The sequence below is a fragment of the Hyperolius riggenbachi genome, chromosome 9 (genome assembly GCF_040937935.1).
Source record: "Hyperolius riggenbachi isolate aHypRig1 chromosome 9, aHypRig1.pri, whole genome shotgun sequence".
In the NCBI taxonomy this organism is placed as follows: Eukaryota; Metazoa; Chordata; class Amphibia; order Anura; family Hyperoliidae; genus Hyperolius; species Hyperolius riggenbachi.
Genome location: NC_090654.1, coordinates 107649404 through 107675020, shown reverse-complemented (window position 1 = coordinate 107675020; position 25617 = coordinate 107649404). Strand labels below are relative to the sequence as shown.

The following is a 25617-nucleotide window of genomic DNA, read 5'->3' as shown; positions in this document are numbered from 1 at the left end:
CCCTCCTGCCCTCCCAACTAAGCTGCACTACACTAACAGCACCTAACAGTTCAGCTCTCACCTGATCCTGCTGCCACACTTCTCCCACCTCACTCTGGCTTGTCCAGGCGTCCCTCTTCTCCTTGGGCACCTTCTTAGGCATCCTTCTTCTCCTCCAGCATGGTGACCCCAGCATGCACCTCTTGTGTAACAACAGCCGCCGGACCAATGCGGAAGAAGAAAGAGACCATGTGGATGGGGGAACCGGAGCTGTACAGCAGCAGGCAGGCACTGTGCACAGCTATGCAGGAAATGCCAATGGAAAGAGATGGAAGCTACGCATACACATGACCTGTCTACCAGTTTCTGGGGGGGGCTCAGCGCATCTCTGAGCTGAGGCCATTCAGAGGCGGCCTGGTGATGCGCTGATCCCACTTTTTTTGCGCAATTCTCAATTTTACTGGTAGCGCGCCCAGGCTATGCATATGCATAGGTAGAATTTAGTTAGTGTTAGGTCCCCTCCCATGGAGGAAAGACTTCTTCGACAGTGGGAGGGACAAGTACCTAACAAATTGCAAATTGTTAGTGAAACTAACATCCTCCAAGTGGTAGACAGGTCATGTGTATGCTCATTGTGTATTTGAATCCCATGAGTGGGGTGTGCACTTTTTTGCAGGTAAGCACTCATCTGTTTTTAAGTAGCGCTGTTCATTTCTTTGCTATGTAATGTTAAACGTAACAGAAAGTTTGGTTTTAAACACCGAAGGCCCTAATCCCAAATAGCATTTCCATCTCAGGGTATCCCATAATAGTGGTATTATTTTTTAGCATTTTTATAGCGCTGACATCTTCTGCAGAACTATACAGTGTACATAGTCCTGTTGCTAACTGTTCCTCAGAGGGGATCACAATCTAATCCCTACCATAGTCATATGTCCATCATAGTCTAGGGCCAATTTAGGGGAAGCCAAATTAGCTTATCCTGTATATTTTTGGGGATGTGGGAGGAAACCAGGGCACCCAGAGAAAACCAAAGCAGATATGGGAAGAACATACAAACTTCGTGCAGATAGTGCCCTTGCGCCCTAAACTATAAGCGTTTCCTTAAAGGGAACCCAAGGTGAGAGGGATATGGAGGCTGAATGTTTATTTCCGTTTAAATAATTGCAAGACATTTTGAATCAGGATGATACCATTTATTGGCAAACTTAAAAGAATAAGAGTAAGCAAGCTTTTGGCTTTGCAGCCTTCGTTGGGCTTCTTTTACTGATGGCTAACACAGTACAATACCCTACTGCTACTTTTAAATAATTCACATTGCCTGGCCATCCTTCTGATCCTCTGCCTCTAATCCTTTAAGCCATAGACCCTGCACATCTGATCAGACGTATATTACAAATCTGACAAGATTAGCAGCATGCTTGTTTCAGGTGTGTGATTTACACCTTACTGACCAGAAAGATCAGCATGACTGCCAAGCAACTGGTATTGTTTAAAAGGAAATACATATGGTTGTTTCCATAGGTCTGACACCTTGAGTTTCTTTTAACATAATGCTGTAACCATAGTGTATCATCACCCAATTGCTGTGTTACTCATGTGCATGTAAAATAGAACTTTCAGTCTCTGAAAACAGCTTACTATCAGTTGGTTTCAAAGATATGTGCAGTTAACAGGACTGCACCATTTTCCATATGGGGATGCACCATTACTTTTAGTGCTGCAGCAAGCAATAGCAGAGAGACAGGAGGCAATGGATCATCACTCACCTCCTTCTGCTGAGTTGTTAAAACAGCAGAAGTCATTATCGGCACTGAACTACCGTACCATCACTTGAACTCTTGTATAAGATTCGCTGTATGAGAAGGGCCAAAAACATTATCAAGGACAACACTCACCCTGGAAACGCCTTGTTTGACTTTCTTCCATTGCATAGACATTTTAAATCAATCCGCATACACATAAACTGACTGAAAATTACCGTATTATATAAGACGCTCCGGAATGTAAGACGCACCCAGGTTTTGAGGGCAAAAACCAGGGGAAAAAAAGAATTCATAGTAAACCTGGTGCGTCTATATTCCAGGAGCGTCTTGTAGGTGTTCTACCCCAATTAATGTCCTCAGGAGTCCCCATGTGCCCTCAGGTGTCCTCAGTGTCCCGATGTGCCCTCAGTGTCCCCCCCTTAGGTGTCATGTATGTGTCCTCAGTGTCTCCCATGTGCCCTTAGGTGTCCTCAGGTGTCCCCCGTGTGCCCTTGGGTGTTCCCAGTGTGGCCCATAGGAGCCCTTAGGTATTCCCAGTGTGGCCCCCAGGTGTCTCATATGTGCCCTCAGTGTCCCCCATATGCCCTTAGGTGTCCTCAGTGTAGTCCTCAGGTGTCCCCATGTGCCCTTAGGATGGTCCCAGTGTGGCCCCCAGTGTCCCCCATGAGCCCCTAGGTATTCCCAGTATGGCCCCCAGTATCCCCCATGTGCCCTTAGGTGGTCCCAGTTATCCCCCATGAGCTCTTAGGTGTTCTCAGTGTGGCCCCCAGTGTCCCCCATAAGCCCTTAGGTGTTCCCAGTGTGGACCCCAGTGTCCCCCATGAGCCCTTAGGTGTACCCAGTGTGTCCCCCAGTGTCCCCCATGAGCCCTTAGGTGTTCCCAGTGTTGCAATAGGTGTCCCCATGTGCTCTCAGATGCCCCCATGTGCATTTAAGTAACCCCAGCTCCCTGTGTGGTCCGCTCCCCCTTCACCGTGTAAATAGTCTGGCGGGCGGCATGTATGTATAGAGTTTACTGCCTGGCTCCCCACGCGTCGGCTTGCCCAATCTCCCCTCCCCACATCTGTGCGCTCACCCCCTGCCTGATGTGTCCGCTCTCCGCCCCGCTGATGTCCGCTCTCACCCCCCGCTGATGTCCGCTCTCACCCCCGCTGATGTCCGCTCTCACCCCCCGCTGATGTGTCTGCTCCCCGCCGGGGTGTCAAACTCTGCATAGCGGCAGTCTTACTCACTTTAGCCGCTTTCCGGGAGTGCAGACCTGGTCTCCTCTCTCGTCGCCCCTCTAGTGATGGCTTCTATAATACGCGTCATTGATGAAGCCATCACTAGGGGGGCGACGAGAGAGGAGACCAGGTCTGCATTCCCGGAGAGCGGCTAAAGTGAGTAAGACTGCCACTATGCAGAGCCTGACACCCGGCGGGGAGAAGACACATCAGCGGGGGGTGAGAGCGGACATCAGCGGGGGGGTGAGAGCGGACATCAGCGGGGCGGAGAGGGGGCACATCAGGCGGGGGGTGAGCACACAGATGCGGGGAGGGGAGATTGGGCAAGCCAACGCGCGGGGAGCCAGGCAGTAATCTCGGGGGCCACTCTATACATACATGCCGCCCGCCAGACTATTTACACGGTGAAGGGGAGGTGGACCACACAGGAGCCAGTGCAGCGAATCCCCGACGTGGTGGCGGTTCGTATCTGCGGGCGTTCGTAAGTCGGGGATTCCCTGCATTTGCCGTATAAGACGCAGGGACTTTTTCTCCCCATTCTGGGGGGAGAAAAAGTGCGTCTTATACGGCGGAAAATACGGTAGCTTTTTCCTAGCTGCCTTAAACTTTTTAAACTCTGGGGCCCATATGCAATTCTCATTTTCTCTTGAGTTTTCTCCGAGGAGATAATTTTCATTTTCTATTTAAAATAACTTTCCAGCACTTTTAAACTGAAAATGCACTGAAAAGTTGGAGAAAACTTACTATCAAAATCATTTTAAGTATGCTTTTCGATGGCTTAAAAGGCATTTTACTGACAAGTTTAACCACTTGAGGACCACAGTGCTAAACCCCCCAAAAGACCAGGCTGTTTTTTCTGTAATTGGCCACTGCAGCTTTAAGGCCAAGCTGCAGGGCCGCACAACACAGCAGACAAGTGACCCCCCCATTTTCCCCCCACCAACATAGCTCTCTGTTGGTGGGGTCTGATCGCCCCCCAGTGTTTATTTTTTTTCTATCCTCCTACCCCCCAGCCGGCCAATTCTGGTGATCAGCTGTCATAGGCTTCTGCCTATGAGAGCCGATCGCTCTCTTGTCCCCCAGGGGGACAGCCGTGTCACACGGCTGTCCCCAGTACAGCGCTGCTGCTGATCGCAGCGCTGTACATGTAAATAGGCGGCGATTACGCCATCTATGGCGATCGGAGACTGAAGAGGGGGCATCCTGCGCGCGATCTCCTGCAAACTGCAGCCCCAGGACTTGACGCCAATCGGCGTTAGGCGGTCCTGGGGCTGCCGCGCGGCCATGCCCATGGGCGTGGAGCGGTCTTAAGGTAGTTAAAAATATCACCTAGGAGAAAACTCAGGAGAAAAACTTAATTGCATATGGGCCCGAATCTTCTCTGAAATAATTAGCACTGGGTTCAAATTATTTAAATATTTATAATACCTGGCAGTCTTGTATAATTCCTCTATTTCTACCTTTGTTACTATCACTTTGTTCCTTATATGCACCGTGTGGCTATCATGAAAAGTCATTTTGTTGTGTTAAACAAATTGAAGTTGAACATGAATTGTTTTTGCTATTGCTTGCTGCGGTACTAAAAGTAATGGTGCAGCCCTGCCAACTGCGCATGTCTCCGCTTTATAGACTGAAAGTTCTATTGCACATGCACATGAGTAATGAGGGTGCCATCCACTATGCCTCCATGCTGCTTGAAACATCAAAACGTTGGGAAATCCATGGAGACCGAATCTTATGAACACTGTAAATAAGAAAACAAATTGCAAGGAAGATTTGTTCAGTTCTTTTCCAGTAAAAAAGAAAACAAAAAAAACAAACAAAACAGGTCGAAATAGAGCGTAAAAATAAAACTTATATTAAACTTCAGGAAAATCAAGGCCACTGTCTCTTTATTACAATGATGACAAAAAATTACAATCCAAATAATTACGTGTCACCATTATTTTGCCCGCTGGAAATTAAAACATTTGTTGTTTTATTTTAATAGCCATTATTATTACATTATTTTGGGAGAAAATGAAAAATTTCTAGTTGATGTCACCCCTTTGAATAATTCGTTTAATGACTTTTTAATTTCCTTATTGCGGAAGCTGTATATAATAGGATTAAAAAGTGGAGTCAGAGTGTAGTAATTAATAGCTACGGCTTCTTCATATTCAGCTGAAAAATCGCCGTGGAGAACAATATACATAAATGCCACACTGCTATAGAATATAAGTACAACGGCAAAGTGAGAGATACAACTGGAAAATGCTTTCTTTCTTTCTTTTACGTGTCTCATTTTCATAATTGTGGCTATAATCTTTATGTAGACCATCAGAATAAACACGGAAGTGATCAAAATGACTCCTAGGCCAACTGCAAGGTCAGTTGTGTGAATAATTGTGGTATCGGCACAAGCCAGGCCTAAGACTGGAGAAGAATCACAAAGAATATGGTGAATTTCAAATGAGCCACAAAATGGTAATTCAGAAACAAGAATGAGCACTGGAAGAGGACATAAGATACCCAAAATCCAGCAACAGGACACTAACATAATGCATACCTTAGTGGTCATGATAGCATGATACTGAAGGGGCCTGCATATAGCTACATATCGGTCAAAGGCCATGATATTAAGAAGAAAGTTCTCAGTGATGCCTAGACAGTGAAGGAGATACATCTGTGCAAAGCAGTGTTTAGTAGAAATGTAGGTACTGCCCATGGAAATAATGGATAAAATCCCTGGAAGACTAACAGTTGCACAGGCTAGCTCAAGTATAGACAAAAAGCCAATCAGGATGTACATTGGAGCATGGAGATGTTTGTTCATGAGGATCACCACAGATGTGGACAAATTTCCAATAATGATAAAGATAAAAATGATCATTAGTATAATGAAGAAAATAATTCTGACGTTTCCAAGGTGTTTCAGGCCTATCATTACAAACGCTGTGACTGTTTGATTCATCTTTTTGTTTTCTGCTATTCAGTACTACCTACTACTGATTACTTTACCTAGAAAAACAAAAAATATGTGATATGCATGAATATAGATGCTCATAGATTTTCCTTGTTAATGATGCACTTAAAGTGAGAAGGATATGGAGGCTGCCATATTTATTTCCCTTTAAATAATACCAGTTGCCTGGCTTTCCTGCTGACTCTTTGCCTTTTATACTTTTTTGCCATAGACCCTGAACAAACATGTAGATCAGAAGTTTCTGACTTAAAGGATACCCAAGGTGACACGTGACATGATGAGATAGACATGTATATATACAGTGCTTAGCACACTAATAACTATTTATTTATTTTATTTATTGTATTTATAAAGCGCCAACATATTACGCAGCGCTGAAAACTATGCTGTGTTCCTTTTTTTCTTTCTCTACCTGAAAGGTTTAAAAAAATCAGGTATGTAAGTGACAGTTCCAGTCTCAGTCAGGACTGAGTCAGACTACAGTGTAACCCTCAGTGATACAGAATTTCAGTCATAAAACACTTTCTTCGCAGAAAGTGGCTTCTCAGAGCAGGAAAGAGATAAAAGGGTCAATGGTTCATACATTTGAGCTCTGGTTTACTTTGATGAATGTGTAATTGAGCAGAAACAATGAAATAGTAAAAACTTAAAAAGTAGATTTAAATATAAAATACAACTGTAGGATATCTAAAAAAAAGTCATTTGAAGGAGAAGGAGGATAGATGCAATTGTCTATCTTATCAGTTTGTTTTCAACTCAGGTATCCTTTAAGTCTGACTGAAGTAGCCACATGCTTGTTTCAGGTGTCTGATGCAGATACTACTGCAGCCAAAAAGATCAAAAGGACTGCCAGACAACTGCTATTGTTAAAAAGGAATAAATATATTTAACATTCCTATGAAATGTTAAAATTCTGCTCTCCCGCACACTCAAAATGTGTTTGTGTTACAAGCATTACAACACTTTACAGTTGCAGCTGACAGGCAATCCTCCCTCTGAGGCTGTGGAAGGAAGTGGTACCATCTAATGGCTTCCACTGTGCTTTTATGACATAGAACATTTGCCCACACATTGGGAAAAGTTCCTGCCACGTGAGCTGCAGTGTGACTGCAAAGTCCTTCTGTGGAGAAGTGACGGGCATTGCTGGGCATGCATTCATGACTTCACTGCTGAGGATGCCACCCTCGCTTGTTTCCCCACCAGCCAGACTCAGATGCTCTACTACTTGTGCACCAAACGTGTGCATGTATAGTTCGGTAGTAGAGTCACAAATGTGGTGCATATCTCTATCATTCTATTCACCCTGTAGCTTGAATAGCAAGTAATATCCTGAATATAATGGTCTCTTCTTCGTGTCATGAGAGTATGAGACTGCTGTACCCAACTGAACTCCCCACAGTCTTCTAGGTGCGGGGGAAAGATTGTTTAGGAATAAAAAGCCAGCACTGAGCTACCCTGTTGTGGAATGTAACAGTCCTCAGTTCATCAGTAAGTAAAATATTAGGGACTGGGAGGCCGATGGTGACACACACACACACACACTCTCCCACCTCTAATCATGTTACTCACTGGGAACTATTATTGTACATCCGGCCCTCCGCTACTACTCCCAGTCCCAGCAGAGCCCGACATGCACATGCAAGGGTATGGCTAGCGCCTCCACTATAGTGTGGAGTGAGAATGCTGAGAAACTAACTGATGAGGCTGGACTGCAGGAGAGCCATGCAAATTTGAGATAACCCCACCCAAATTGTGATAGTGGTGAGCCCTGGAAATCTGATTTCTTCATCAAAGTGCCTCTTTAATATTAGTTGTATTGCATAACAATTGCATTTACCTTGTTATTAGCATGTGTACATTTGTAGTAGTAACTACTCAAGAGTAGGTGTTATTAATTAGACAGATCTGGCAGATTTTGCACTAGCCCATATTCTTTTGGGGGATTCTCAGATATTCCTTTATTTTCAATAGCATTGCATGGACAGTAGTGGCACAGTTAAACTGTCAGAATAGTGTGCATGCGAGGAGACAGGCGTGCTGGCATCTTTGTATAGGTCCTTTACTTTGAAATGTTTTTGTAAAGAATAGAGATGGCCCGAACCTCCACTTTTCGGTTCACGAACTTCCTTGAAAGGTTCGGTTTGCGCAAACTTTCGCGAACTTCAATAGACTTCAAGGGGGAGGCGAACTTTGAAAACTAAAAAAAATTATACTGCACAAAAGTGATGGAAAAGATGTTTCAAGGAGTCTAACACCTGCAGGGGGGCATGGCGGAGTGGGATACATGCCAAAAGTCCGGGGAAAAATCTGGATTTGACGCAAAGCAGCGTTTAAGGGCAGAAATCACATGCTAAATTGCAGACCTAAAGTGCTTTAAAATATCTTGCATGTGTATACATTAATCAGGGAGTGTAATTAGAGTACTGCTTCACACTGACACACCAAATTCACTGTGTAACGCAGCGCAAACAGCTGTTTGCCTAGTGACGGCCGTGCTGGACTGGTGCGCACCATGGCGAGAGTGCAGGCCGTGGCAGTTTTCAAGCCCTTATGGCCGCCGAGCTGTGGTAGCTCAATGATAGAACAACAGTGACTGTCCAGCTGATCAAATTTGGTCTGTCCACAATGAAGCAACAACCTTATTATCTTTTGTGTGCCACCCCCCAAGACACTCATATAGTCAGCGGTCTCATTGTTTCATTGTGATACGCAAGCCCCACAACAGGTAGGTATATGCAGTGATGAGGTGGGTTCACTGAACACAACAGGTAGGTATATGCAGTGATGAGGTGGGTTCACTTAACACAACAGGTAGGTATATGCAGTGATGAGGTGGGTTCACTGAACACAACAGGTAGGTATATGCAGTGATGAGGTGGGTGCACTGAACACAACAGGTAGGTATATGCAGTGATGAGGTGGGTGCACTGAACACAACCGGTAGGTATATGCAGTAATGAGGTGGGTGCACTGAACACAACAGGTAGGTATTTTAGCAATAAGAATCAGCAAGGAGCAAGCTAACAAGCCTACAAGAGCCTAACTAATCTTTCCGTATGAGAGAGTCTGATGCAGCTGTCCCTTCTCTAATTATTGCAGGCACACGAGTGAGTTTAATGGCCGGCGGGGCCTGCCTTTTATAAGGGGGGAGTGGCTCCAGGAGAAAGTGTAGACTGATTGGCTACAATGTGTCTGCTGACTGTGATGTAGAGGGTCAAAGTTGACCCTAATGGTGCACTATGGGGGCGAACCGAACTTCCGGAAAAGTTCGCCTTAGATGTCGAACGCGAACCACCGGAAGTTCGCTGGGAACCGTTCACCGGCGAACCGTTCGGGCCATCTCTAGTAAAGAATAAAAGAATTACTGAGAATCCCCCATAAAGATATGGACTAGTCTGACACCTTTCTGATCTGGCAAATTTGTCTTTCCTACAGCTAGTGGAAGCAAGATAGAAAAATAAAAGGTGATTTACAGTGAGTTTTACTCCAAGACAATATCGCCACATGAAAAATATATAAATACAAACGTCTGCATCACACAACAGGAAAAAACAGTGACAGGGGCTCTTGGTCACACTTCACAGCATTAGTTCACGCTCACCAATTGCGCCAAAGTGTCCCCAATATGGTGTGAGTCCTTCTCTAATCCTACAAAAATGCTAGTTCTTTCTACATCTTTCTAAAGGGACATTAAAATGATGAAGAAAGAACTAGCATTTTTGCAGGTTAGAGTAGGACTCACTCTATTGGGGACACTTTGGCACAGTCAGTGAGCTTAAGCGCTCTTACTAATGCTGTAAAGCTTGACCAAGAGCCCCTATCACTGTAATTTCCTGTTGTGTGCTGCAGATTGCTAAGTATTTTTGTACCCTTTTTATTTTAATACAGCTCAAAAACTTCTGACTGTCCCCTCCTGACCTTGTGAATACATTGACAAAACTGTGACTAACAAAATACATGCTGTGAATTCTCTCGTCAGCAAAAGTAGCAAGAGACAGCCTCACTTTTTTGTTTGCTTTCCTACAGCTCTCCAGTAGAAGGTGAAACTGAATCATTATTCAACAAGCTGGACATTTTGCATGGCTCATGTCTTTTATACAGTACAAAATACTGCCTTTATTAAAAGAAACCCAAGATGAGAGGAATGCAGAGACTGCCACCTTTAATCCCTTAAAACAGTACCAGTTACCTGGCTGTCATGCTGAGCTCTAGGCTTTAGTTGTTGGTTTTTTTGTGTGCCACATACCTGCAATAAGCATACATCCAGTAAAGTCACTCCAGAGTTAAAGGGATCACGAGGTTAGAGGGATATGGAGGCTGCCATATTTTTTTTTAAAACAATACCAGTTGCCTGGCAGTTCTCCTGATCTTGTGTCTCTAATCCTTTTAGCCATAGATCCTGAACAAGCATGCGGTACATCAGGTGCCCTGACTCAGGTTTTACTGGCTTGGCCATATGCTTGTTCCAGGGTTTTGACTCAGACTCTACTTATACCAGAATATTAACAGGGTTTCCAGGCAACTGGCATTGTTTACAAGGAAATAATTATGGCAGCTTCCATATCCCTCTCATCTCAGGTTCCCTTTAAAGCATTAGATCTGCATGCTCAGTCCAGGCCAGTGACTTAAAGTGGGATTGTCACCATAAAAATCAAATTTCAACAGCAACTGGTCTGAGTGTATTAAGTGATAAAGATGCAAATCCTGCATTCAAAACTTTCAAAACGTTTTCTGTTGTTATGGTTTAGAGTTATCACATACCTTATGAGCACTGGCCCTTTAATTGCCATTGCCATAGGCTGGCAAAATTGTTGCATGCTGGTGTGTATTTTTATCTAAAATATATTTCTCCTCTGCCCTTTATTTCCCCCTCCTTCTAATGACATAAGACTGCACTTCCTAGTATAGACCTCAGTGGGAGTGTCTGAAGACTCTGGGAGGAGGGCGGGTAACGAATACACAATTAGCAAGAGGAGAAAAAAAGAGTGAGGGAGGAAATTATGTCAGGATTAGTTTCATTCAAAGCTAACCAAGATGGAAACTGTCTAGAATAGGATTCTCTGCTTTTCCTTTATAAAATTCACATGAATCATAACGTGGACTGTGCAATACATCTGTCATTTAAGTAGAACTAGTATTTATGTACTTACAGTGGCTTGCAAAAGTATTCGCCCCCCTTGAAGTTTTCTACATTTTGTCTCATTACTGCCACAAACATGAATACATTTTATTGGAATTTCACATGAAAGACCAATACAGAGTGGTGTACATGTGACAAGTGGAATAAATATCATACATGATTCCAAACATGTTTTACAAATAAATAACTGCAAAGTGGGGTGTGCGTAATTATTCAGCCCCCTTTGGTCTGAGTGCAGTCAGTTGCCCATAGACATTGCCTGAAGAGTGCTAATGACTAAATAGAGTGCACCTGTGTGTAGTCAGTACAAAGACAGGATGCTCTGTGAAGGCCTCAGAGGTTGTCTAAGAGAATATTGGGAGCAACAACACCATAAAGTCCAAAGAACACACCCAACAGTTCAGGGATAAAGTTATTGAGAAATTTAAAGCAGGCTTAGGCTACAAAAAGATTTCCAAAGCCTTGAACATCCCACGGAGCACTGTTCAAGCGATCATTCAGAAATAGAAGGCGTATGGCACAACTGTAAAGTTACCAAGACAAGGCCATCCACCTAAACTCACAGGCCGAACAAGGAGAGCGCTGATCAGAAATGCAATCAAGAGGCCCATGGTGACTCTGAACGAGCTGCAGAGATCTACAGCTCAGGTGGGGGAATCCGTCCATAGGACAACTATTAGTCGTGCACTGCACAAAGTTGGCCATTATGGAAGAGTAGCAAGAAGAAAGCCATTGTTAACAGAAAAGCATAAAAAGTCCCGTTTGCAGTTTGCCACAAGCCATGGGGGGGACACAGCAAACATGTGGAAGATGACGCTCTGGTCAGATGAGACAAAAATGGAACGTTTTGGCCAAAATTCCAAATGCTATGTGTGGCGGAAAAATAACACTGCACATCACTCTGAACACATCATCCCCACTGTCAAATATGGTGGTGGTAGCATCATGCTCTGGGGGTGCTTCTCTTCAGCAGGGACAGGGAAGCTGGTCAGAGTTGATGGGAAGATGGACGGAGCCAAATACAGGGCAATCTTGGAAGAAAACCTCTTGGAGACTACAAAAGACTTGAGACTGGGGTGGAGGTTCACCTTCCAGCAGGACAACAACAATGGAATGGTTTAAAACAAAACGTATCCAAGTGTTAGAATGGCACAGCCAAAGTCCAGATCTAAATCCAATCGAGAATCTGTGGCAAGATCTGAAAATTGCTGTTCACAAACGCTGTCCATCTAATCTGACTGAGCTGGAGCTGTTTTGCAAAGAAGAATGGGCAAGGATTTCAGTCTCTAGATGTGCAAAGCTGGTAGAGACATACCCTAAAAGACTGGCAGCTGTAATTGCAGCAAAAAGTGGTTCTACAAAGTATTGACTCAGGGGGGCAGAATAATTACGCACACCCCACTTTGCAGTTATTTATTTGTAAAAAATGTTTGGAATCATGTATGATTTTTGTTCCACTTCTCACGTGTACACCACTTTGTAGTAGTCTTTCATGTAGAATTCCAATACAATTGATTCATGTTTGTGGCAGTAATGTGACAAAATGTGGAAAACTTCAAGGGGGCCGAATACTTTTGCAAGCCACTGTATATATGTGTTTTTTATTTCTAGCTTAGCATCGGTGTCATTTGTTCTTGAAAGGGAACTCGAGGTGAGAGGGATATGGAAACTCAACAGCTTTTCAGTGGTTTTGCTTAATTAACTAGTGAGACATGTGGCTTGATTCACAAAGCCATGATAACTCTTATCACACTTGCGCGGCTTTGTGAATCAAGCCCATGATATGTTTGTTTTCATCCTGGCTACTAATGAGGAACAAACTTTCCATAGTTATAATAGAGAACAGAGGCGCCAACAGGATAAAATTGCACTAAAAACGTAAAAAAATTCTTAGTAGGCAGTGGTAGACTTACCTCCAAGAAGCAGACACAATAACTGTCAATTACGCAGAGAAATACATTTATTGTATACTCCCAAAAAAGTTGCAATGCGTTTCGCAGGTGTAACCCGCTTCATCAGGCAATAGACCGGGGTATAAGCAGTCTGTGGTCAGTGTTGCATAAAGCTCCTCTTTGTTCCCATAGTGCAGTTTGGCATGTAATCAATGAATACACTTGCAAGCATTCAGAACAGCCATATCTAAACGTGAATGCACATTCGCAAATGTATTTGCCAGGGTGAACTCTATCCCTATTGCCTACACCATTCCAACCTAGCTGGCCTGAATTTAGGACAAAACTTCAGCACTGGCACTGGAATGCCTGATTTTGCAAATGCATGTGGTCGCAAATCCTGAAATCAAAATGTTTGCCTGGGAAGAAGTCAATCCCTAATGGTTACCACAAAAAGACTTACAAGAGCGAAACATTTTAAGGAAATTCCTTAGTTTTTTTTCCCTAGAGCTGTTAAATTAATTGTACCTTACCTGAAAGTGAGAGGGATATGCAGGCTGAAATATTAATTTCCTTTTAAACAAAGCAGATTGCCTGGCTGTCCTGCTGAACCACTGTCTATTATACTTTTATAATAGACCCTGAACAAGCATGCAGATCAGATCTTTCTGAGTCTGACTGAAATCTGACTGAATTAGCGCCATGCTTGTTTCAGATGCATGATTCAGACACTACTGCAGCCAAAAAGATCAGCAGGACTGCCAGGAAACCGGTATTGTTTAAAAGGAAATACATATGGCGGCACTAATATCACTCTCAGTTCAGTTTTGATTTAGATAGTGGTCTACCAATTTTAATGAATTATGTCTTTCACCCAGTTTTCATCTCTTTCTATTAATTTAATTATGTACTCTATAAAATATATAGTACATTTTTCTAAAATATTAGAATTAGTAATAAACTTAAATGCATCCTAAGTTAGATGTAATCAACGTTGTATTGCTTAATACAGCATGATTAATACCACTTGCTTCAATTGATACTTCTAATGTTTGTGCTGAAGATGATAGCTGCTATTAACAATCATGTATCTATATTGACTTCAAGGTTTTTTTTTCATTGAATATGGTACTCTTGCCACCATTAAATACAGTTTTGCAAATATATAGCTTCAAATACATCAGCCTCAAGAGACGAAAACAAAGTATTAACACTCAGGGGCATTCAGCAGCTGTTCAGTGGTGTTGCTTAATTGACTAATTGATGATATATGATATGTTTGTTTTCATCTTGAATGGAAATCTGGATAGTAAACAACTCATAAAAATAATAACCTAAACACAATGTGTAAAATTAAATATTTACGTTGATTAATATTAATAAGGGGTTAAGAAACAAAGCACATCAATTTGATTCTTTAAATGATAGTTATTAATTAAAAAAACAACCCTCAAAAAACAATGTCTAAAGCCCACATTGGAGCCAAAATAAGAGTTTCTTATAAAGCAAAAGTAAAACAAATCTGGGGAAATTAAATATACATACTGTATATCGAAATTAACCTTATGCTATTCTGTGCAGCATTAGTGAACTAATAATAAAATGACCGGTCACTTGTATCTGCTGGCTTGGGAGGTAGGTTGGAAGAAGTGTTGGCTCAGGGTGCTGGGTGGGGAAAAGTGCTAGCTAAGGATAATGGGTGGCAGGTAGGGATAAGCGAAAATGCCTCTGACAGTTTCCCGAAAATCTCCTTGAACTTTAGGACGTACTGAGAATTTTCAGTGAACCAATTTCACAAACTCCATTTAAGTCCTTGGGCTGACTTTAAACGTTAATAGCAAAGCCCCTTTACATGTTAGAACCAACACATATTGTAGGCACATGTAGGAGGACAGTGGCAACAAGGGGAAAATAAAAAAATCCAAAAGACTTTGTGGTTTTCCAGAAAGAATGGCAGCAGTCAAATAGGATTTTTGTATGATGGACAGCGTAAAGAAGGCAGTATAAACATTAGGTCATGGAGGCATTACCTGAGATTGAGAAAGGAAAGCGCTACTTGTGTACTCAACCATTAGCAGAGCATGGACCTTATTAGTAACTGGCATAACTGGGTATCGTGCATCATCAATGCCACCCAAAAGTGTATAATATACAGTAAGTTGCATCATTGGAGGCCTGAAAGGTGGCAGCAGCAGGAGAAACAGGAGGTGGAAAACTCTGAGATGGAGCGTGGAACACAACTGTATTGATTTGATGATTGCTTTTTTTGAAGGCAGAATCCAGTAAAGAGAGATCGGTTGAAGAGTGCAGCTAGTGCAGAGATGAAGGGTGAGGAGACATGGGAGGTATTTGGATCTAAGGTACAGTTAGCGAAGTATGGTCTACAAAGGAGAGAGAAAAGAACAGACTATCTCTGTGCTTATCAGACTTTAGATAATGTAAATGTTCTTACTGGGTAGCTGCTCACCTTAGATGATGGCTAATAAGGTCTTATGAATTTAATCAGCAAACAGGCTTGTAATGCTGGCTGGCTACAGGATGTCTCATTTGTGTTTGATCACGTCCTCCAGAAACCTCTTCTCTGGCATGGAGGCTGAGCAGAGAAGGATTCAAATGTAATTCGGTACTAGGCAAGGTTTGGAGCCCCCTTATGGTAAGTTGAAATGTAGTGAGGTCAAAGGTCAAAGTAGGTAGGTCCATTTTGACACCCACTAGGCCTCAAGCACCTGCTTAGATTGCCTGGTGGATGAACCTGCTCTGAGGCTGGGGCACGGCTGATACACAGTGGGATGCAAAAATTTGGGCAACTTTGTTAATTTTGATGTTTTTCTTGTATAAATCGTTGGTTGTTACAATAAAAAATAATATAGGAGACACACACAGTGATATTTAAGAAGTGAGTTTAAGTTTATTGGATTTACAGAAAGTGTGCAATAATTGTTTAAATAAAATTAGGCAGGTGCATAAATGTGTGCACTTATTGGTTCAAAAAACCTTTAGAACTAATTATTGGAACTCAAATTGGCTTGGTAAGCTCAGTGACCCCTGACCTACATATATAGGTGAATCCAATTATGGGAAGAGTATTTAAGGTGGTCAGTTGTAAGTTTCCCTCCTCCTTTAATTTTCTCTGAAGAGTAGCAACATGGGGGTTTTAAAACAACTCTCAAATGACCTGAAGACAAGGACTGTTTACCATCATGGTTTAGGGGAAGGATACAGAAAGCTGTCTCAGAGATTTCAGCTGTCTGTTTCCACAGTTCGGAACATACTGAGGAAACGGGAGACCACATGCTCAGTTCAAGTTATGGCTCGAAGTGGTAGACCAAGAAAAATCTTGGATAAACAGAAGCGACAAATGGTGAGACCAATCAGAGTCAACCCACAGACCAGCACCAAAGACCTACAACATCATATTGCTGCAGATGGAGCCACTGTGCATCGTTTAACCATTCGGCGCACTTTACACAAGGAGATGCTGTATATGAGAGGGATGCAGAGGTAGCCTTTTCTCCAATCACAGCACAAACAGAGCTGCTTGAGGTATGCTAAAGCACATTTGGACAAGCCAGCTTAATTTTGAAATAAGGTGCGGTAGACTGATGGAACTAAAATTGAGTTATTTGGGCATAACAAGAGGCGTTATGCATAGAGGCAAAAAAACACAGCATTCCAAGAAAAACACCTGCTACCTACAGTAAAATATGGTGGTGGTTCCATCATGCTGTTGGGCTCTGTGTGGTTAGTGCAGGGACTGGGAATCTTGTCAAAGTTGAGGGATGCAGGGATTCCACTCAGTTTCAGCAGATTCTGGAGACCACTGTCAGGAATCAGTGGCAAAGCTGAAGCTGCGCCGGGGCTGGATCTTTCAACAAGACAACGATCCTAAATACTGCTCTAAATCCACTAAGGCATTCATGCAGAAGAACAAGTACAACATTCTGGAACGGCCATCTCAGTCCCAAGGCCTGAATATATTTGAAAATCTGTGGTGTGAGTTAAAGGAAAACTTAAGTCAAAGCTAAAAAATGAGATTTACTCACCTGGGTCTTCCCTCAGCCCCCAGCAGCCGATCGGTGCCCTCGCAGCTCCGCTCCGATGTCCCAGGACCCGCCGGCGAGCACTTCCGGTTTGGCCGTCACCGGCCGACAGGCATGGGAACGCGAGTGATTGTTCGCGTTCCCAGCCTGTATATCGCCCCCTATGCTGCTATTGCGGCCTCCTGGCCGCAATAGCAGCATAGGGGGCGATATACAGGCTGGGAACGTGAACAATCACTCGCGTTCCCATGCCTGTCGGCCGGTGACGGCCAAACCGGAAGTGCTCGCCGGCGGGTCCTGGGACATCGGAGCGGAGCTGCGAGGGCACCGATCGGCTGCTGGGGGCTGAGGGAAGCCCCAGGTGAGTAAATCTCATTTTTTAGCTTTGACTTAAGTATCACTTTAAAGAGAGCTGTCCATGCTCGGAAGCCATCAAACCTGCATGAACTAGAAATATTTTGTAATGAGAAACGGTCCAAAATAACTTCAACCAGAATCCAGACTCTCATTGGAAACTACAAGAAGCATTTAGAGGCTGTAATTTCTGCAAAAGGAGGATCTACTAAATACTGATTTAATTTCTTTTTTGTGGTGCCTAAATGTATGCACCTGCCTAATTTTGTTTAAACTATTATTGCACACTTTCTGTAAATCCAATAAACTTCATTTCACTTCTCAAATAGCACTGTGTGTGTCTCCTATATGATGTATTTAACTGACATTTTTTATCATAACAACCAACGATTTATACAGGAAAATCATGACAATTAACAAGGTTGCCCAAACTTTCGCATCCCACTATATAACTGCTGGTGGCTAGAAGTGAGTGATTTTAGGCTTGCATAGAGCACTGGAGCAGGGATTATTGTTTCAACCAAGATATATTTTGCATTACCTAAACTAACAGATTTTAGAAGGTATCCCTTCTGAAATGTGATGTATGTAATGCAACAAAATAATATTGTGGTCAGGCGCATGCGCGTCAGCTCCAGGATGGCCGCCTAGACTCCGAGCTCCTGTCCGGCTCCACTTGTTCTTCGCCGCAAACAGCTCCTACTCTGCCACTAAAGCGCGGCTCTAGCAGAGATCTGTCTCCGGTCTGTCTGGCTCCCGAATGGCCACAAAAGGTTGCTCCAAAACGGCTTCCCAGACTGGCTCCTTGGATCGCATCCTCCGCACACAGCCCCCCCAAGATAGCGCCGGCTCAGCTGAACACATAGAGGCTGCTTCTCCTTCGCAGTCTCCTCAGCCTACAGCATCACCGCCGCTCACTGCTGACACCCTAGAGCTGGCTTTGGACAGACACTATCGCTCCCTCCATAATTCGTTGCAAAAGGTAATCATTAATGCAGTGAATGATTTAAAAGGGGACATAGCTGGGCTGGGTGAGCGTACTAACACTCTACAGGAGAAATTGGAAGCCATGGAATTAAAACAAAAAGACCTGAAGGAGGATCAACGCGTGATGTTTTCTGACTTAAAACCACTACGCTCTGCTAATGAAGATCTAGAGAACAGAGAGAGGAGGCAGAATATCAGGATTAAATGGGTTTCTTCCTCAGCAGCCTCAGATCAGATTACACCATATTTGACAGAACTTTATAAATCACTTGTTCCTGACATGCCAGATGAGATGTGGCGAATGGATAGGGTGCATCGCTCCCTTTGGGAAAAACAACCTGGATCTCAACGCCCTAAGGACATAGTGATCAAACTACACTACTATAAGGCCAATGAAGCCTTGCTTAAAGATGCACGCAACTCTCCCTCAATCTCTTTTAAAGGAGATGATCTCTCCATCTACAATGACATATCCTTAATCACATTAGTTAAGCGCAGGGCACTGAAACCGGTTACTCAACTACTTAGAGATGCGAAGATACAATATAAATGGGGATTCCCTTTCCGCCTCATAGTATACCGCCAAGGCCTAACTTTCACACTGTCTGACATCGATGACGCACCTCTCTTCCTAAGGCAGATGGGCCTTCATCTCCCTGCCTCGTCAGCTCTCCAACATCCGATATCTCCTTCTGCTAGATCTCCACCTCGAAAAATGTGTCATATTTCAGACTGGTCCAGAGTTCCTGTACGCTCCCTTACTAATCCAGACAACCCTGAGAATATGGAAGCTCAATCTACTTGACTACTGCTATATCCTATTGTAATCTACTCTCAAACTCCATGATTCTTCCTCTAGATACAGTAATTACACTGTAGTGTTTCCCTACATCTAGCTATCACGATGTCTTTGATAATGTTGTTGCAGATCTCTCTGATTATTATAATGCTGGGATATGAGCACCAGGGCCAAGGCTGGTCCCTCTCCGGCTGTCTGTATGTACCTCAGGGGAATTGCTCTTGTGGCCTCCTGGACCTCTCGAGGTTCAGAAACCTGCAACCACTTCCCACTTACACAACTATATTTAGTTGTCTCCTTTTTTTGCCACGTTTGCAACAGTGGCGTCTGCTGTTCCGTTAACTTTCAAATGTTGAAGCTTACTTTCTTTATGCTGTTATTCTTTGTTGAACCTCTATCTTCTATTTGATTTCTTATCAGTCTCTCAAAATGAACACTAGGTTAATTGATATGGCTACATTTTTTATGGGCAATGGTTAAATTGTTTAGCTTAAATGCCAAGGGCCTAAATTTGCCTCAGAAAAGGATGTCTCTGTTACGAGACTTATGGAAGCTTGAGATTGACCTTGCTTTTCTCCAGGAGACCCTTCTCTCCACTCAAGACTCTGTGCGCCTCCATAATAGATTCTATCCAGATATTTATCTTGCTTCAGGTCATAGAAAATGTGCTGGTGTTGCAATTATCTGTAAAAAAAAGGCCTACCTCTCCAAATTAGCAAAACAATTAGTGACCCCAAATTTTCTAATCTTAAAGGGTTCACTAGCAGGCAGACCAATCACCCTGGCTAATGTCTATGTTCCTAACGTGCAACAGATTTCCTTCCTTGCGGCTTTCCTGGCCAAACTGAGCAAGGTAGTCATAGACTCCATTTTGTTAGGGGGAGATTTTAACCTGACTTTCTCATCTAAAAGGGATAGAAGCACAAACACCAGCACGTCTTCTGGCTCCCAGCATAAACGAAATTCACATAAATTCCGTGTTCTTTTAAGAAGATATGGTCTGCTTGATCTCTGGAGGATATCAAACCCTACATCAACAGAGTATACCGTCTATTCTCCGCCACATGCAACGCACTCTCGGTTAGATTATTTTTTTGCTAAGGCAGCTGTTCTCCCAATCCTGCCAGAATCCACTATACAACCTACAGCTTGGTCTAACCATCATGCTGTCACCCTTTACTTAGATTGGATGGCTACCCCTCATAAACCACTCTTCTGGTGTCTTAACGAGTCCCTTTTAAGGAGTAAATCCCTCATTACTAAATTTTCGAATGAGATACAAGCTTTTTTTGAGACCAACAGTCAATCTGTCTCCTCTTTTGGGGTTGCCTGGGAAGCGCACAAAGCCTTTATTCGAGGCCACTTTATTGATGAATCTTCCAAACGCAAATTAATTTCCTCACAAAAACTTATAAGTTTACATAAATCCCTCCATAACTCGTTCTCTCAATATAAATTAAAGCCCACTCAAGATCAATTTTGTCTCATTCGAAAATTTAAACTGGAAATCAATACCATCCAATCTAATCAGCTCGAAAAAAAGTCTGAAATGGATGAGACAGCTGTTTTTCGAACGAGGTAATACGCCACACACTATACTGGCACGTAAATTGAACCCACAGGGATCTTGTCAGGCAGTCCACTCTCTGAAGGATATTAGTGGTACTTCTCACTATGACCTATCTAAGATTGCACAGATCTTTACTTCTTTTTATGAAAGGTTATACATCTTGCCTTGTCCCACCAAAGACCCGACCTATCTAGATAAAGTTTCCACTTTCTTAGTGAATCTAAACCTACCCAAATTGACAGAGGATGACCGTAAATCCCTGAACACACCTATTACGACCTTAGAAATATCAGAAGTCCTTAAACATCTTCTTGCTTCTGCCCTGATGGTCTCCCATATTCCTATTATAAACAATTCCAATCGGTCTTGATTCCCCATTTAACTTCCCTAGCGAACAAAATGATGAATGGTGAGTCTCCTCCTGCTGACATGGTTAGTTTACTTATTACAGTCATCCCTAAGGAGGGGAAAGATCCTCAGCTCCCTCAGAGTTATCGTCCCATATCCCTCCTTAACTCTGATTTAAAAATCATCACCAAAGTATTGGCTAACCACCTTAATCCCACACTATCTAGACTCATCAATAATGACCAGGTGGGTTTTATTGTTGGCCGTCAAGCTGGCGATAACACTCGTCGAGCCATACACCTCATTACCCTCATGAGTAGATCTGGAAGGCCTTCTCTGCTCCTTAGTCTAGACGCAGAGAAGGCCTTTGCCAGGTTGTCATGGCCTTTTCTTTTTAAATTTTTGGAACATTTGTGGTTCTCAGGCACTTTTCTTTCTATTATTCACTTTTTATACTCATCCCCCTCAGCTGCTCTCAAGTTACCATTAGCATCCCCCACCTCCTTCCAAATTCATAATGGTACTCGTCAAGGCTGTCCCCTCTCCCCTCTCCCATTTGCCATCAGTATTGCAATTTTAGCCAGTGCCATAAGACAGAATATAAATATAAAAAGTATCCAAATGGATAGCCATGAATTTAACCACTTGAGGACCCAGCCTTTACCCCCCCCCCCCCCCCTTAAGGGCCAGCGCTGTTTTTTATGATCTGTGCTGGGTGGGCTCTGCAGCCCCCAGCACAAATCAGGTTGCAGGCAGAGCGATCAGATCGCCCCCCTTTTTTCCCACCTATGGGGATGATGTGCAGGGGGTCTGATCTCTCCTGCCTGCCTGGGTGTTGCGGGAGGGGGCACCTCAAAGCCCCCCTCCGCGGCGAAATTCCCACCCTCCCTCTCCTCCCTGTCCCCCCTGGTGATCTGGGTTGCACAGGACGCTATCTGTCCTGTGCAGCCAGTGACAGGCTGTCCTCTGTCACATGGCGGCGATCCCCGGCCGCTGATTGGCCGGGGATCACCGATCTGCCTTACGGCGCTGCTGTACAGCAGCGCCGTTCAATGTAAACAAAGGAGACAAACGTCTCCTGCGTTTACATTTAGTCTGCGAGCCGCGATCAGCGGCTCGCAGGCTATTCACGGAGACCCGCTCCGTGATCTAACAGGAAATGGCCTCTCGCGCGAGTGGCCTTTCCTGATTAATTAGGGAGGCACCTGGCAACGCAAATGTGCGTCGCTGGTCCTCCAGCTACCACTTTGCCGCCGCACGGTATGAGTGTGCGGTCGGCAAGTGGTTAAGATATCTCTTTTTGCGGATGACATTTTGCTGACTATAGCCGGCCCTCTCCTCTCACTTCCGGCCCTGCATGATACCCTCGACATTTATGAAACTCTTTCAGGATTTAAACTTAATAAAGATAAGACAGAGGCCCTGCTCATCAAAATCCCCCCAAACTTATTAGCCTCTCTCTGCTACCATTATCCTTACAAGTGGCAAATGCGTTCCCTAAAGTACTTGGGTATTTTTCTTACTCCCTCTACTCCACACTATATAAATGTAATTTTCCATCCTTAATCCAACGTATATTACAAGACCTTCACAAGTGGACTGCCTATACGATCTCATGGATTGGAAGAATCAATACCTTAAAGATGAACATTTTACCCCGCCTCTTATATTTATTTGAGAAACTCCCAGTAACGGTTCCATCCTCTCAATTGACTATGTTACACTCTGCAATCTCAAAATTTGTTTGGAATCATAAACGTCCGAGGATCAGCTCCTCAATTTTACTTTTGCCTAGAGAATTTGGTGGCTTAGGCCTACCTCATCTAAGATTTTATTACTTGGCTGCACATCTACGTCAACTGAGAGAATGGACCAAGCTCAAGGTCTTCACTAAATGGGGCCTCATTGAAGCATTAAGATATAGATCTCTTGCTTCCCTTATTTGGTCGCATTCTATCCCCAAACTACCTCATATAAATGTCCTTCCTACGATTATTTTTACTCTCCAGATCTGGCATGCAATCGCTTCCCCAGCTGGTTTGAAATCCACCCCATCCCCGTTACTCCCAATACTGAGTAATCCTGCTTTCCAACCTGGTTTATCGCAAACATTTATGTCCACTTGATACAACTTCGGTTACTTGAATCTATATAATTGGACCAACCCTTTAACAAGACGTTTATTCTCTAGATCCATGCTTGAGGAGAAAATGTCTCTTAACCCCCAACGGATGGAACTGAACCAGATATCCCATTTCCTTTATTTGATCATTAAACCGAATCACACCGTCCCTTCTCTTACCCCATTTGAACATATTTGTAGTTCACTGGGCTATTAGAAGGGCTTAATCTCACAGATTTATGCACTGCTACATTCTAAATCAGGATCCCTAACTCCAAAACATCAATACATGGATAAATGGGCACAGGCCCTGTCACAGGATTTAACTTTAAACGATTGGGAAGAAATATGGGATAATGCCAAACACTCGACTGTGTGTATTCAGATAAGGGAAAATATATATAAAATTATTTTTTGTTGGTATCTTACCCCAGATAGGTTATCTGAGATATTTCCTGGTACATCAGATTTATGTTGGAGGGGTTGTGGCCAAAAAGGATCCATTGAGCATATTTTTGGTATTGCCCCCTGCTTACATCTCTTTGGCTAAAGGTTCAAAATATGATCCAATCCTTAACTGGGGCTACAGGTCCTCTAGATCCTAGGTTCTCAACGTGTGGTACGCGTACCCCAGGGGGTACTTCTGATGGTTCCAGGGGGTACTCGGGCTTGATGTACTTGACCAAGAATAACAAATTTAGAGTTTTAGAAAATGACAGATCTTATTTTAAAAACACCAAATTAGTGTTTTAAGTAATTAAAAGCAATAGTAAATGCTTGGAAATTGTTCAGAACCAATTATCATGTACTACAATTAAATATATATTTATCAAGGTGTACTTGTGATAATGTTTACTATGCTAGGGGGTACTTGGTGAGTATGGGATTTTAAAAGGGGTACATACCAATAAAATGTTGAGAAAAACTGCTCTAGATCCACTCTACATGGTTTTGGGTAAACCTATTCCAGATATCTCTACATACAATATATGCCTCATCAACCATCTTTTGACTGCCACTCGATTATTGATCGCCTCATCTTGGAAAGACATCTCTCCTCCTCAGTCTTTCTGAGGTTAAACTCTAAGTAGAATGGACTAAAACTATGGAGCAAATGACTGCTTCTCTACAGGATACAGAACAACATTTTCACAGAGTATGGAGTCACTGGAATCTTTACTCTTGGTCCTCTGATTACATGCCTCCATACATTTACTAGATCATACCCAGATATCTTCCCCTTTTTACAGCACTTCTTCAGGTTTGTCCCCCATGTGGAGGAGTGGTCTATGGGCCCTATGCTACTAGTTTCTGACATCCCCGCCCAAATTTTATAGCCCTGGCTCTTGAACATCCTCCTTTTATACTTTGTGCAATATATTTGGGGTTGCCCTTTATGGTAAACAATGTATATTAGCCTAGCTTAATTTCTCATCCTTTATCCCTGAGACGACTGATTTCTTTCCCTCTATAGGATATTGTTTTGAATTTAGATGATATCTTCTTGTTTCTTATCTCTTTTATGCCTTTATTGGTTTACCTTCTCCTTTTTTTATGCTGGACTCATTTACTGTGAAAATGATGTACATTTTATATATCTCTTATTGAACACTCTCTTATTGTCAGCAACGTATTGTACCTTTTACTCTAATGACTTACCTGTTACCACCGTGTCATCATCCACTTTCTACTTTTGGACTGCTTTGTCTATTCTTCTATTATATGTCAAGAGATGTGTAGAATTTTGTTTATTTTTGCTTTCTTTTGAAATCAATAAAAAAAAGTATAACGAAAAAAATAATATTGTGGTCTTCAGTGGAGTAACTACAAATCATGAGGCTCCCCAGCAAAACTTTCATGGGACCCCCCAGTTTTCACACCCTTTTATTTGCCTTCCCCTGGTGACCCTCACAGCCTAGGAGCCCATCTTGCAAGGGTCATAAAACAAGTATGGACATCGTAATCTTCACACCCATAGCAAATTTTGCCACAAAAACACCCAATCTGATGGATGGACCCCTTTATTGGAGGCAGTGAAGTAGTAGTTAGAAGTCACTTATAGTTCTGAGCCCACCTGTAACTGCAGGGGCTGCTCCCCTCTAGTTATGTCCCTGATGGCTTTCTGTGGAGAACCATTCAACAGGATGCTTAAAACAATAACCAGCGTTAGCACTGTAGCCTGTGGCATCCTCTGCTCATTGAAAGAAGATTATTTGATCATCGTTATAGCAGCAGCCAGCCTGATTGCTGCTTTGCAAGTATGTTGATCATCATGAAGGGCTTTTTTTCCACTGAAAAAATGCAGATTACACAGAAAAGATGAATGTGTTCTACCATCGACTTTCCTGGGCACATGCTATACATTCTTAAGGTGGCCACACACCATACAATTAAAAGATCACATTTTTCACCAATTCAATAATTTCACAGAG

At 43.1% G+C, this 25617-nt stretch overlaps 1 protein-coding gene across 1 annotated transcript; it reads right to left on the bottom strand.

The window, feature by feature from the left end:
• Window positions 1-4967: 4967 nt before the first annotated feature.
• LOC137533535 (olfactory receptor 6N2-like) lies at window positions 4968-5921 on the bottom strand. The gene has a single exon (XM_068254908.1). The coding sequence runs from the start codon at window positions 5919-5921 to the stop codon at window positions 4968-4970; it is 954 nt and encodes a 317-aa protein (XP_068111009.1).
• Between the last annotated feature and the right edge of the window lie 19696 nt (window positions 5922-25617).